Consider the following 15,199-nt stretch of genomic DNA (forward strand, 5'->3'; position numbering starts at 1 on the left):
CATCTCAGGGGGAGTCTAAGGTATGTCGTCTCCATAAATCCCTTTATGGTCTCAAACAAGCATCCCGGCAATGGTTTTCCAAGTTTTCCTCCGTTCTCATCGAACGAGGCTTTTCTCAGTCTAAAAGTGACTATTCTCTTTTCACTTTTCGATCTCACTCCACTCAAATTTATGTCCTTGTCTATGTTGACGACATAATTATTACAGGAAATAATGATCATGCTATTTCCCAGTTAAAAATATTCTTAAATAAAGCTTTTTCACTAAAAGATATGGGCCGTCTACAGTACTTCCTTGGTATCGAAGTATCTCGCTCATCACAAGGCATTTTTCTATGTCAAAGAAAATATGCGCTTGATATTTTGAAAGATTCTGGACTCACCGCTGCACGTCCTTCTGAGTTTCCAATGGAACAAAAACTCCGCCTCAGTCCCACTGACGGTACACCTTTACCAGATCCGTCAGTTTACCGCCGTCTCATAGGCAGATTACTTTACTTAACGGTTACACGGCCAGATATCACCTTTGCCGTAAACAACCTCAGTCAATTCATGCAAACACCTAGCCAAGTACACTTAGACGCAGCTCATCGCGTTCTACGATACTTGAAGGGTACTCTTGATAAAGGAGTCTTCTTATCCGCAGACAGCTCTCTCCATATTACAGGATACTGTGATTCGGATTGGGCTGGCTGTCCTTCAACCCGTAGATCTACTACTGGGTATTTCACAATGTTGGGATCCAGCCCCCTCTCCTGGAAATCAAAGAAGCAACCCACAGTTGCAAAATCTTCGGCAGAAGCAGAATATCGAGCTTTAGCCATCCTCACATGCGAATTACAATGGCTCAAGTATTTACTACTTGATTTTGGAATCAATCACTCTGACCCGATGACAGTTTACTGTGACAATCGGGCCGCTCTCCACATTGCTGATAACCCCGTCTTCCACGAACGTACAAAACACATTGAGATAGATTGCCACATCGTTCGTGAAAAGATTAAAGACAACGTCATTGCCACACGCTTCACCAGTACAGAAAATCAGTTAGCGGATATCTTCACAAAGCCACTTGGGGCAGAACCGTTCAAGAACATTATTGGCAAGTTAGGCGTTACTTCCATTCCCGCTCTAACTTGAGGGGGAGTGTTAGAGAGTCTACTCCACTCGGCTAAACCGAGTGGATTAGTCCATTGATTAGGAAAAGGTTTCCTACTATAATTAGGAATCCTAGTCCTAGTTTAATTAGGAATGTTGTAGTAATTAGTTTTTCTATTTCTATTTTCTATTTCTAAAACTTCTTCAATGTAAACCTATATAAAGAGATCAAACCATAATGTAATGTTTATGTTATTGTGAATAAACAAAGGTTTTACCTAATCTCTCTCACGATCAACATCTTCTTCTTCTCGACTTCATCGAAGCTCTCTCACTCCATCTCTCGGTCTCACCCGAAGCTGCTACACAGTCCTCTCGGATTCAACCGAGTTTACTCTTTCTCTCGCTCTCGGTTTCACCCGAGAGCCATTATCATAGCTCTCGGGTTCAGCCGAGAGTTACTTCTCCTCCTCTCGGTTCACACCGAGAGCATCTCCTTCCCACTTCTCGGCTTCAACCGAGATATTGCTACATCACCCTCGGCTTCATCCGAGTCGATCATCAAGAGGTTAGTACCTCTTCACAAACTTTCGAGCAATCTCCTTCTCAATGTACAAAATCAAAAGATCTACAAGAAAATTTCATCCACTTGACTGCGTAAAAACACCTAAAGAAAGTTGTAAGCATCATCAAATATAGAAGTATATAAAGATAAAACAATTGATCTTTATTAGATAAACTTTACACTTTCAGGATGTGGTATATGTTAATTATTTATCATGTGATTAAGAGGGGTTGTTAAGAAGTTTGGCTTAAGATCCCTCACCTTGGGTTTCCTATCAAAAGAATATGGTATCCGCAATACGCGTTTTAAGAAAGAGTTCATCTCTTTCACAATGTAGCAAAGACATAATAGAAAACCTACGGGAGTTCATCTCCTTAAGAAGAGATAGTCTCAGTAAAGGCCAAATAAAAAAAATGGGAGAGGTCTGACAGAACCAGTGGAGATTTAAATTTGAGAAATTCTAAAAGCACCCACTGTTATTACCACTGGTACTCCCTTTTATGTGTAAAAAAAAAAGCGTAAAAGTTAATAACGTCGAGGGCCGTTGGAACTTCTCTTCAAATTCTCTTAACTTACCAAATAGCATAAAATAGATTTCTGATAACAAATCTTGGTTTTCATTTCTACCAGAAAACAAATAGTTTTCACATCCAAATTCTTTCACACTAATTAAACGGACTCTAGATTCAATGGTGGGTTCTTTTGTTTTGAGAGTGATCTGACAAAACTTTATGGGGCCACTCCTAGTAAGTTTCGTCTATGTCACTTTATGATATTTCTATATATTCATTATTTGCTGGTGTTGATTTTTCTAGAGTTCTAGGAGGAAAATTAAGTTGGCACAGTCGATTTGGTTGGACACTTCAGCTGCCTTTGACTCTCAAATCTGAACTCGGTAATGTTTTACTTTAGATCGAGTTTATGTCCCATCTAGTGAACTTCTACTAGAAACTCCACATTCTTTTGGTAAATATTCTTCTAAATTAAATATACTTATAAACTTCTATTAGAAGTAGGTATATTATATAACATTCTATATCATATACGTTAGGGACGAAGACGATAGATAAATAAAGTATTACTTTTTATAAAAATAGTTTTTAAGCATCTAAATAACTATTTTTTTTTATGTAAAATAAGAAAATGACTTGTCCAATGAAATTACCATTTATAAGTAAAACTTGAGAACGTTGACTTTGATAACCAAACCAGTCGTAATCACTAATCACTAATCACTAATCACTAATCACTAATCAGTGTCCTCTTTGCGTGACCTAATTGAACAAGTTTGAACATGTGGGTAGAGAGCCAATAAGAGAGAGGAACTGCTCTGAGTTAGTTAGCTACTCTAATAACTCTAACTTCTATCATGTTTAACACTCAATCTCTCAATGTCTTACGGGGTTAGTTGGGCCAAACGGATCAAACTGACCCGTAGTGAAGCTAGGTTTTTTTTTTTTATGAGATACAGTGAAGCTAGGTTGAGCTTATGATAGTGAGATATGTCCAAAGAGATATTTGATTTTGTCTCATTTCATTCGTTTAATTGTGAATCTTCATTGACCACGATACAAATCCACTCAAAAATCTGTTCAAATGCTACAAATTAAAAAAAAAACACAAATGTCCTGAAATCTAACACGAGTTTCAATTTCAAATATAATGTAAGAAAAGAATAAAAAAAAAAAGACAAAAATGGATCAAACGTTTTGTCAAGTACTACTGCATCCAAAACGGAACTTCTCTCTCTAAACTTAGAGAGCAAAAGTAGATCTAAACTTTTTTTACCAAGAACATAGAGCAAATACATGATCTTGGCTGGTAACAGTCGGAGATAAAGGTACCCCTGAACAAGGGCGGAGCTATGTGGAGGCAGCCCCTGGCTGCAGCCAGGGACCAATTCTATGAAACTAGTGCTGTCCAGTGTAATTTTATAACAAAAGTTAGGGCTAGCCAGGGTGGTTTCGTCCCTGCCTCCCACACCACAGGTCACGGGTTCGAATCCCCTGTCCCTCCTATTTTAGTTTTTTCTTATTTTTGGAATGAATTTCGTCTTAGCCCCTCATGTTATGTGTTTTTCGTTTTTGGTCTCAATTTATGACCCCTACTTCTCAACCAAATTCTATTTTGATCCTTTTTTTTTTTTTTTACAAAGTCAAGTTTTACCCATTTCTTTAGGTTCCATACTATCTTCTAATAATTTCTTTGTCCCCAAATTGCCAAAGATCACATACATTATAAATTCTAGATTGTTCATTTTTCTTAAGTTTTTGTTGTTTAAACTATTAACGACATTTTTACGTAAATCTTATTTTTTTCTAATGTGAAGTTTTGGAATCGCTTGTTTTTTATCGAAAGTTATATACATACATATATGAGAATGATAGTCGAAGAAAATCTTGTATGTGTCAAATTTTTTGCTTTTGAAATACTACTTGTTAGTACATATACATCGAAAATGAAATTTTTTCTCTCTTAGTAATTTTAGGCTAGTCCGGGTTAAGATAAAATCCTAGCTCCGCCCTTGCCCCTGAACCCAATCTGCAGGGAGTAACGATCTTGCCTTATATCAATCCATAACAGAATCATAACCGAATTGGAAGAAACTATCATCTTTAAGCCAAAAAGATGTTCAGAGTTTGGGAAATCAACTGAGATAGCCCTAAGTGATGCTGCTTCATGGATTACTTTGTTGATCTCCTTAACCCCAGCTATTTATTTCTTCTTCTAACGCCTACTTCATAGATTGGCCTTGTGTATGTGTTATCTTCGGGTTATTCTTCGGTACAAGTAGTAGCTTCTTAGTCTAGTTTCTTTTGGTTTTGTTTTTGGTTCTGTAATTACAGTTCTTACGTTAGATAGTCCTGTTGTTTTTGGTTTCCAGTTCTTGGGTTCATATCACTCAAGCCTTTAAGTTCGATCTACCTTGACTCCATGCTTTCCGACGACTTTAGCTCTGTTGCCGGCAAGAATAGCCAATGGAACTCGGACATCCACGTGCTCAACTATTTGCTCCCCACCTGGTCTCCATTGTCACGTGTAGTTTCCCTAGTCAAGGAGATTATTTTCACTCAAGGGGGATGTTCTTTTTTCCTGGGCCCAGCTACTCTTCAATCGGTTGGGCCAAGTTTTTCTACCTTCTGGGCACTCCCTTCCACCTAGGAGGATTCAGCCGAGGCCCATTTGTATTTCTTCTGGGTCGGTCTTTTGATCCTGGAAAATTGACCAGCTACATCTCTCAAGTTACTACTACAACTACTTGCTTCTTAGAAGCTATCTCTTTAGGGAGATGCTAGAGTGCCCAGTTTTTAGCCCATTAAATTGCCCAGCTGATGTGGAATCACTAAAAGACAAGGGTTTTTCAAAGTTTGACTACAGTGGGGACCGCTTTTATTTCTAAATAAGGAAAGTTGGGCATTTTAATGGGCAAAATTGCTGGGCACTCTATCATTTCCCCCATCTCTTTAATGACTCTTCGAAACAGATTTGGTCTGCATTTGTCTTGGAATACAAATTTATTGTCACTCCCTCCGCCTTTTGTAGCCTTGCTACTTCCTTTAACTGATTCAGTCGGGTCTTTCGATTTGACCTGAATCAGTAACCCTAACCAGGTATCCAATTTTTCTTCCTTTGACAGATAGCTGGATATTATCTCTCTATCGAGAGAAGTCTGGATGGTACCCCGAGTCTGATGATTTCGAACTCTGGAACACTATTGTCTTCTTTGAAGATACTAGATTCTTTTTTCACCCTACCTTGGAGTGGTTAGTTTTTGTGTTCTCGGGACTAATTTGGATTGGTCGGCTTGAAAGTTTTATGGAGTGGCGCTGACTTCTTGAGATTTCATGCTCAGTTCCGAATGAGCTGCAATGGACTGTATCTTTACTATACACTTACTTGTGGGGGTCCGTTGCTACTCGTTCTCTTTTAATGGAAGGTTGGACGTTGTTACATACAAAACAACGGCTTATCACACAGCCATGAGGGTTACAATCAGGAGATTTAATTTTATGTTGCGTTTTCAATTTCTAACTCCTATGTTGTAGCTTCGTTTCTTTTCCATGGGAAACTTCTGATTTATAAATAATACATGTTTCAGCTTTCTCAGAAAAAAAAAAACTGTACTACCTAGTAACAGGAATTGGGTGGACTCTAATATTCTACCAATTACATTGGTGGGTCTTGTTGACCTACATTAATAAACTCAATTTGATTTCGTATAGGTAGAAGAAACATAGTGTGTGACACTTGGCCCCAATTATTGGGACAACTTCTACACCATCTATAATAGAATATTATTTGTTTTGTTGAAAGATCTATAATAGAATATGATAATTGAAGATTCATTGAACACATTTCTATTTACTAGGGGCCACCATGAGAAGTCTGCTCCCTCTCCATTCAAAATTTCAGGACATTTGTATATCACTTGGTTTTGTTTTGACTTAAAGTTGGGTGTGATGACCAAGTTCTTAAGTCCATCCTTTTTCCTTTTTTCGTTAAAGAAATTCTTACTCCATGTTCTTTTGTAGTGTTTCTTCATAGTTAGTCTGAAGTACGATTCAGATATAAAATTTACTGACCTAATATTAGATCAAATTGTGTCAGACGATTAGATTCACATAATAAGAAACAATGCACCTTTAGTCTAGTTTTTTCTTTTTTGTTGACTATTTTCATCCAGGAAGTGTTGTGTTATAATATAGTAAGGTTGTGTTTGTTTTTTTATTTGTGTCTGAATCTAAATTAGCTGAATCTGAAACGGCTGAACTGAATTAGCTGAATCTGAATTGGTTGAAATGTTGTCCAAGTAATCATGTTTGTTTTCCAATCTGAAACATATTATATAAATTTTATTTGGACATTTTTACCCTTATTTTTTAGGGTCTTTTGGCTGTGAAAACTCTCTCCATTTCTTCTCCTCTTCGCACCAAATTATTCCCCGACAAAGAAACCCCCATTTTCTTCAATAGATCAATTAGGGTTTCGATGGTTGGAGAAACTAGGGTTTTGGAAGTAAGGGGTAAGAGTTCTGTGAGATTGAGATAGAAGGGGTCTGTTAGATTGAAAAAGAAGGGTTGAAGGGTTTTGGAAGTAAAGATTACGGTTTGCAGGACTGTGGTGACGAACCTGTTGAGAAATTGCTCCTGGAGTTGGCGGCTGAGCCGAGCACCACAGGATGATGGTGGTGGTGGTGGTGACCGTGTAGGAAGAGGGTAGCAGGAAACTTCTCGACAAGTTCACATGCAGAGAAGATTTGAATGAAAACTTCTCTAAATATTCAGAACCGAGATCAAACTTTGAAGAATCAAGATCTATCTTCTCTAATCTAACAGTGAATGGTAATATGAAGGACCTTTAATGAAGGAATCAATATATAACTTCGAATAACAAAAGAGAAGCAAAACTTTAATGGAGGAAAACTTTGAAGAAGAAGAGTAGTCGACCTAGTTTTCTGTTGCCCTTTCTGTTTTTCGATGGAAGATAGAAATGTGATATTTTTGCGGGGGTAAAATGGTCATTTGGTGTATTTCAGATGGTGCCCTGAAGTTTCAGACTGGTTTTGAAGTCTGAAAAAGTGGGTTTTATTCAGCCCATTCAGACTTTCACTCCATTCAGTCAATTTTTCAGATTTTGTTAAAGAGGAAAAAAACATCTGAAATCTGAATTGGGTTCCATTTCAGATTTCAGATCTGAAAAAACAAAAAAAACAAACAGCACCTAAGTTGAATTCGAATTCAGCCCCCAAGATGTGACTAATTGGAAAACTTGGTCATGTATATGTATTTGTCTAGCATTTAAATAAGACCCCTAGACAATGGTTCTGCTAGTCAGACATAACAAATTTTATTTTTTTCTGTTCTTATTTCAAAATTTCTCTCTCCTTATAATCTCTCTTTCTTATTCACCAGATTTAGTCTCAGAAAGAGTAGCTGACAACGGTTGATAGACCATCGCCAGAGACCTAAAAATGGATAAAAGAAGAAGAAAATCTTAACCGTTGAATTTGATCAATACTCTAGGACCCAATTAGAGGGTTGGATAATAGGAAAGCCATATTTTGTGAAATTACAAATTGTGGACCAATGGAGTTAAACTAGATTATTATTGTTTTGAATATTGACTACAATATCAATACAAAGACATTGATACTACTAACCTAAAGCCCGACGAAATTAAATGGCCAAAGTTCAATATTCCTAGATTTACGCTTTCATGGATCGAACCTAGGACTTCCACACTGCGGAGTGTATGCACTTGCCAGTAGGGTCGTGGATGGGCCTGTGCGGACAGGGCACCCGCACTGGCCCCACCACAAGGGGCCTAATATATTTGGAGTCACTTTCTATCACTCATTAATAATATATTTACTTGTAGGTTGAAAGATTAACATTATATTAGTAGTAGCCCAGCTGGTTGGCATATGAGAATACGCGCAAATGAGAGGTTGTGCGTTCGAGGGTCATAGTAGGCGTTTTTTAGTTGGTTTCTTATAGCTTTTTGCTAACTTCATTTTTTCTTCTAGTTTCTTGTAAAAATCACAATCAATACTTTGAGTCTTGCATTTTCTATATTAACTTTAAAGGTTATTTTCAAAATAGCCCCCAACTTTGACTGGTTTCTTGCTTATCTCCTTACTTTATCAAAAATATCCAGACGGTCTCATTTTTAAGATTCAGTTATAAAAACGTTAACTACTCATCACCTTTTCTCCTCCATCTCATCACCTCTCTCTGCCACCTCATCGTCTTCACCGGTGAAAGTCGTCGGCCGAAAAATTTTCCGGCCGGCAACCTTCAAACATGAAAAAAAAAATCCTCTCTCTTTCTCTAAATTTTTTTTTCTTTCCTCTCTAGATCTGGATCAGATCTAGAGAGAGAGGAAAAAAATTTTGTTTTTTTTTTTTTTTATGTTTAAAGGTCGCTGACCAGAAAATTTTTCAGCTGGCGACTTTCGCCGGTGAAGACGATGAGGTGGCAAGAAGGTGAGGTTGCAAGAAGGTGAGGTGGCAGAGAGAGGTGATGAGATGGAGGAGAGAATGTGATGACTAGTTAACGGTGTTATAATTGAAAAAGGGGGGCATCTAAGTATTTTTGATAAAGTATTGTGCTAGGCAGGAAACGGGGTCATAAAGTTGGGGGCTATTGGGGAAATAACCCTAACATTAATTGCATCTTGGTTTTTTATCTTGTAATTTTCCTCTATTTCTTTTCCACTCCATTAATTCACCTCTTTTTTTCTCGATAGCTAATCTTTATCTCTATCAAGTTTTCTATTTTAACTGTTAATTTTAAATTGTGTGACCGTGTGAGAAAAACATTAATATCCTATTTTGAATAGTGATACGATGAGAGAGTTTAAATCTTCTTATTGCCTACTTAGATACGATAATCACACAAAATGTTCTTTTTTTCATGAAAATATTAAACTCCTCTCTAAATCTTGTCACACTAGCAAAAAAAAAAAAAAAAATATTGATTCTTTATCCGAGATGAGTACTTTTCGAAAATAAAAATTTCTATAATTCGGATGAGCTTTACTTACAAAAATGCAAAATTTATTATATAGTAATGTCATATATTAACCACGATAAAACTATTTTTTCCAGAGTTAAATTATATCGACTTTTTATATATCACTTTTTGTATACAAAAAACCTTTCAGTTCGTTCAAAATTACCCTTAAAAAAATTTCGCACTGGGCCTCTAAATAGTCAGCCACAACCATGCTTACCACCTGGGCTACCAGTTGTTGGCAAACTAGGGATAAATAGAGTAGTTTATGTATGTTTTAGGCCATTTAATTTCGTCGGACTTTAAATCATTAATTTTGTCAAACTTTAAATCAGTAATAATTCGGTAGTTATCTTGCTTATCACATCGTATCAATGTCTTCAGAATGATTATTGTAGTCAATATTCAAAACCATAAAATAATTACTATATAGTTAGTGGTCAAGTAGACACGTGGCACGGCATATTTAAACGAAAAAATGAGTGAAAAACCCAAAAATCTAGACCCTAATAGGAAAAAAACCCACTCAAAAATAATAATGTCAAAAAGACCCATTTTTTGAACACTTTTCAAAATGTTCACAACATATGTAATTATGTTGTTAACAAGACAACATATTTTTTTCATAATTTCATTTTTACCCTTATATGTTGACAACATATATCATTGTGTTGTTATAAAATGTTGACAATATCTATAATAATGTCCCGACTTATTATAAAATGTTGGCGTCATGTATAATTATGTTCTTAACAACATATATAATGTATTAGTCAAACTATTATTTGTTCGTTAACGGATTTGTTAAATACAAAGGATAATATGTATAACATTTTAATTTTTGTAAAGGACAAATAAAAAAATGCTTTAGTCTTTATATTTATGTCGAAAGCAAAACAAAAAATGCGGAAACCATTTATTTTTTCACAAGACAAATCGAAAAATGTTGTAGCCAAAATGTTTGTGTTAGTTTGTCTATGTAAAATGCAAAAGAAAAAAATGCGAAACATTTTGGCAAAGCAATGTCTAAGCAAAAACGAATTTGTTCAAAAATTTACAAATTGTTGAGACAAACTAAGATTTGTTCAGAAATTTACAAAATTTTCGAGAGCAAACCAAGAATTGTTCAGAAATGTTCAAAATTGTTTTTGACGTTGATTTGGACGGAAAATTTCATTTTGGAGGGTAAAATTGTATTTTTACCTACTGGGTTTTTTCATTATTATTTAGTATTGGGCCTGATTCTCTTTAACTTCTCCATTTTAGGCCTTATAATTACCGGCCCTATTTAAACTTGTTATTGGGATCCCATTTCGGCCGGACAACCACATGGTAAACATTGCCATCCCTTTACCTCTTTTTGTCTTTTTTTTTTTCTTTTTTTTTTTTATTTTTTTATTTTTTTGATGAACTCTTTTTGTCGGTTTTGACCATCTTTTACCGAACCTTCCACTTTCCTTTTTCTTTTATGGAGTAGTTTATCCTTTCCACACTCTAACTAACCTCACGTGCCTAACATTTACCTTCTATAGCCGGTTACCAAAAACAAATAATGATGAAAACCAACTCTTTCTATTTCTCACTCCAACATCCCCCTAATCTAACCTCCTCTCTTTCCTTATAAATAATAAACTCACCAAAAACTAAACAATACTCCCAATTATTATGTTATCTTCTCTAGCCCTAGATTCATTCGAAACTACAAAGAGAGAGAAACTAGTCTGTAATTATTCTCCATCATAATACCATGAATACTTCTTCTTCTTCGAAAAATCATCGTAGAGTAGTAGAAAATCATCATCATCAAGATAAGAAGGGAAAATCAGTTACTGGGAAATCAGTATCTTTTCATGTTCACAGCAAAAATCCGACCAGTCAGAGTCTTCTTCGCCGACCAAAAACCGATCCTAACTTGCTCTCGGGTTATCATACTTCATCATTTTTATCATCATCATCGATTGATGAATCTAATAAGCCTAAGAGGCTAACGAAGTTACTTCTCAATGTCAACGTACAAAGAAGTTTAGGAACGGTACACGTGATTATGTCAGAAGAGTCAACGGTGGAAGATCTTGTAGCGGCGGTGATAAAGAAGTACGACAAGGAAGGAAGAAGACCTTGTTTGTCAACTACCAATCCTTGTGATTTCAGTCTCCATTATTCTCAATTCACATTAGAAAGTAAGTAGTTACTAGTATTATTTTATTTTGCTATTTTTAACTGTCAGTCTGATTTTCAATCGGTGGTTTGACTAACTTAAATCTGTTTATAATTTTTTGAGAGGGGTTAAGAAGAGATGAGAAGTTAATAACACTTGGATCAAGGAATTTCTTTATGTGCCCTACTAGGAACAACAATGTTGCCGCTTCTCCTCCTGCTGGTGTTGCTGCTGAATCTTCGTCTCATGTCTCATGCTCCAAACAAGTAAGCAGGGAACCACCAAAGACCGATCTCCCATGGTGCAAGCTCATTGATTTCTTTATTTTGAGTCTATAGTTACTTTTGTTATTTTTTTTCTTTATTACAACTTCATAATTTGTACAAACAATGAAGATTTGAATATATGTAATGCAAATTTCTTATGGGACTGACTGTATTTCATCCAAATGTACCAATTTTAATTAGACCTCTTTCATCAAAAAAAAAATTTAATTAGACCAATAGCTTTTCTCCTTTTGAAAATTTTGTTTTCTCTTCAACTTAATGAAAAGTAGGTCAACACATGGTTGCCAAGTGGTTTAAAGTGTTGATATAAACTCGAAAAACCTGGAGGTTCTAGGTTTGATTCCCACGGAAGGATGAGATCCATAGTTATTGAACTTCGGTTATTAAAAGTATAAATAATGCTATAAGTTTGTCGGGTTTAGGTTCTCAGATTTAGACCTATTTCATGTTGTTGGATTTTAAGCCTCTTTCATCATAAGTTCAACGTAGGCGGTTATCCTGTTTATCACATCTTCATTATGTATTAATGTCTTGTAACGACGAACATAGATCGTAGTCGGTTTCTCAAATAGAAAAAAAATCTATGGAAAGTTCTCTTAGATGATAGAATTACATGCATAACAAGAAGTTGGGGGCACAACAGTGGTGGGTCTTGTTGACGTACGTTAATAAACTAAGCCCGTTTCCTATGAGTACAAACATATAGTGTGTGACACTTGGCCCCAATTATTGGGACATCTTCTACACCATCTAGAATAGAATATGTTAATTGAAGATTCATTGAACACATTTCTATTTACTAGGGGCCACCGGGAGAAGTTTGGTCCCTCTCCATTCAAGACATCTGTATATCACTTGGATTTATTTTGACTTGAAGTCGGGTGGGATGACCAAGTTCTTACTGCTTTGTTGTATCTGGTTCATGTCTTTCATTATTTTACCTCACATTTATTTATTTTTTTGCTCTGTTGAAGAGAGTTCGCAATTAGGTAGTTTCTCGCTTTGTATTAGTTTGAATATGATTCACGGTCTAAATTGGTTCTCAAGATTATATGTTTGTCTGCGTCGTCTGAATAGATTATAAGTCAATTTGCGTACTTTTCAGATTGAAACAGTAAATGAGTAATATTCACATAATAAGAAAAAAAAAAACACTTTAGTTTAGTCAGGATTTGATATCTTTACCATGGGTTGTGTAACTTGTGTTATAGAATAGTAAAGATAAATTCCAATTTAACCCTCAAATTGTGACAAATTAAGAAATTTGGTCCTCTAGTTATCTAATTTCCAAATTTGGCCTCATTACCATGGCTTTGCTAGTCGACCTCAACTATTAGTCCGTATTTCTTTCCTTTTCTCCCTTATCTTAAAATCTTTCTCTTCTAATCATCTCTCTTTCTTGTTCACCAGATTTAGTCGTAAGAAAAGTAGCCGACAACGGTTGGTTGACCATTATCAGTACCTTCAACAATATTTATTTCCTTCAATTGTCGTTTTTTACTCTCACCAACCCCACCATCATCTAATCACTGCAGCCGCCAAATTTTCACTCTCGTCTTCCCCTATCTCTCAGAACAGAAACCCCATGGATCTACGAGGTTGCTTCACAAACTAAAATTCCATAGATGAAGCAACAGAGAGATTTCGGTGGTGGTGGTCAAAGGAAGTTTTTTTTTTTTTTTTTTTGTAGATTTCTAGAAATGATCTGTCGTTGCCCCACCCGACGACTAAATCTAGCTAACAAGAAAGAGTACTAGGGAGTTGAAAAATGGATAAAACAAAAAGGAAAATTTAACTTTTAAATTTGAATGATAGAATTATAGTCTTTGGGACCAAATTAGAGTGTTTAGACATTTATGGAAGCCAAATTTTTTGAAATTACAAATTGTGGACCAAATTGAAATTAAACTAGTGTAATGTTGGGGTCCCAAATCTTACTCATTTCCGCCGGACAACCACATGGTAAATTCTTTTAACAAAAAAAAAAAACCACATGGTAAACATTGCCACCCCTACCTCTTTTCGACCGTTTTGACCATCTTCACCGGACCTTCACTTTCCTTTTATTTTTTAGTTTATCCTTTCCACACTCTAACTAACCTCACGTGCCTAACATTTACCCGCTATAGCCGGTTACCATAACAAATAATGATGGAAACAGAATCTCAACTCTTCTTTCTTTCTATTTTTTTTTAGAAACTTCTTTCTTTCTATTTTTCTGACTCCAACTTTCCCTGATCTAATCTCTTCTCTTTATAAATAATCTCATTGAAACTAAACAATACTCCCAATTATTATGTTATCTTCTCCACTTCCCCTCATCTTTTCTCGCCCTAGATTCATTCGTTTCCGCAAATTCAGATAACCTACAAAGAGAGAGAGAAACTAGTCTGTAATTATTCTCCATCATTATCCCTACCATGAATACTTCTTCTTCTTCGAAAAATCATCGTCAAGTAGTAGAAAATCATCATCATCAAGATAAGAAGGGAAAATCAATTAGTGGGAAATCGGTATCTTTTCATGTTCACAACAAAAATCCGACCAGTCAGAGTCTTCTTCGCCGACCAAAAACCGATCCTAACTTGCTCTCGGGTTATCATACTTCATCATTTTTATCATCATCATCGATTGATGAATCTAATAAGCCTAAGAGGCTAACGAAGTTACTTCTCAATGTCAACGTACAAAGAAGTTTAGGAACGGTACACGTGATTATGTCAGAAGAGTCAACGGTGGAAGATCTTGTAGCGGCGGTGATAAAGAAGTACGACAAGGAAGGAAGAAGACCTTGTTTGTCAACTACCAATCCTTGTGATTTCAGTCTCCATTATTCTCAATTCACATTAGAAAGTAAGTAGTTACTAGTATTATTTTGTTTTGCTATTTTAACTGTCGGTCTGATTTTTAATCGGTGGTTTGACTAACTTAAATCTGTTTATTAATTGTTTGATAGGTTTGGGTAGAGATGAGAAGCTAATAACACTTGGATCAAGGAACTTCTTTATGTGCCCAAGCAAGAAAAGTGTTGTTGCTTCTGCTGCTCATGTTGCCGAATCTTCGTCTAGTGTCTCATGCTCCAAACAAGTAAAGAAGGAACCAGAGACAGATCTCCCATGGTGCAAGTTCATAGATTTCTTTATTTTGAGTCTATAGTTACTTATGTTATTTATTAGAACTTGATAATTTGTACAAACAATTAAGATTTGAATATATATAATAATGCAAATTTCTTATGGGGAATGACTGTATTTGATCCAAATGTGCCAATTTTCATTTGACCTATAGTTTTTCTCTTTTTGAAAATTTCCTTTTGTTTTCTCTTCAACTTATTAGGAAAGTTCTTTGGATAAAAAAAAATTAAAAAGTGCGTTTGCCGGGAGTCGAACCCGGGTCTATTGCTTGGAAGGCAATTATCCTAACCGTTGGACTACAAACGCTTTCATGCCAAACCGTTACCATCACTCTCACCCATAGGAATTTTAAATTCCCCTCTTAAGAGGAATCATGTATCGCTGGGAATGCGATTCGTAATGTATTCTCGCATAACAAACACTATTTTGGAATGTAATTTTTTG

General features: G+C 35.8%; 1 protein-coding gene and 1 non-coding gene across 2 annotated transcripts; one reads left to right on the top strand and one right to left on the bottom strand.

Annotated features, from left to right (window-relative positions):
• Nucleotides 1-13,944: 13,944 nt before the first annotated feature.
• Nucleotides 13,945-14,857, top strand: LOC147565550 (uncharacterized protein At4g22758-like). The gene is made up of 2 exons (XM_086667819.1): nucleotides 13,945-14,474; nucleotides 14,578-14,857. Exons 1-2 carry the CDS (start codon nucleotides 14,042-14,044, stop codon nucleotides 14,775-14,777), a joined length of 633 nt encoding a protein of 210 aa, XP_086523945.1. The 5' UTR covers nucleotides 13,945-14,041; the 3' UTR covers nucleotides 14,778-14,857.
• Nucleotides 14,858-14,989: 132 nt separating this feature from the next.
• TRNAG-UCC (transfer RNA glycine (anticodon UCC)) lies at nucleotides 14,990-15,061 on the bottom strand. The gene has a single exon. It is a non-coding gene; the product is annotated as a tRNA-Gly (tRNA).
• Between the last annotated feature and the right edge of the window lie 138 nt (nucleotides 15,062-15,199).

This window comes from Eschscholzia californica, unplaced genomic scaffold (assembly GCF_041429995.1).
Source record: "Eschscholzia californica isolate CP2 unplaced genomic scaffold, dmEscCali1.0.p SCAF_1, whole genome shotgun sequence".
In the NCBI taxonomy this organism is placed as follows: domain Eukaryota; kingdom Viridiplantae; phylum Streptophyta; class Magnoliopsida; order Ranunculales; family Papaveraceae; genus Eschscholzia; species Eschscholzia californica.

Coding starts and splice junctions, on each gene's coding strand:
- LOC147565550 (XM_086667819.1), top strand. CDS start 14,042: ATGAATACTTCTTCTTCTTCGAAAAATCATCGTCAAGTAGTAGAAAAT. Junction 14,475..14,577: donor TTCTCAATTCACATTAGAAA/GTAAGTAGTTAC, acceptor ATTGTTTGATAG/GTTTGGGTAGAGATGAGAAG.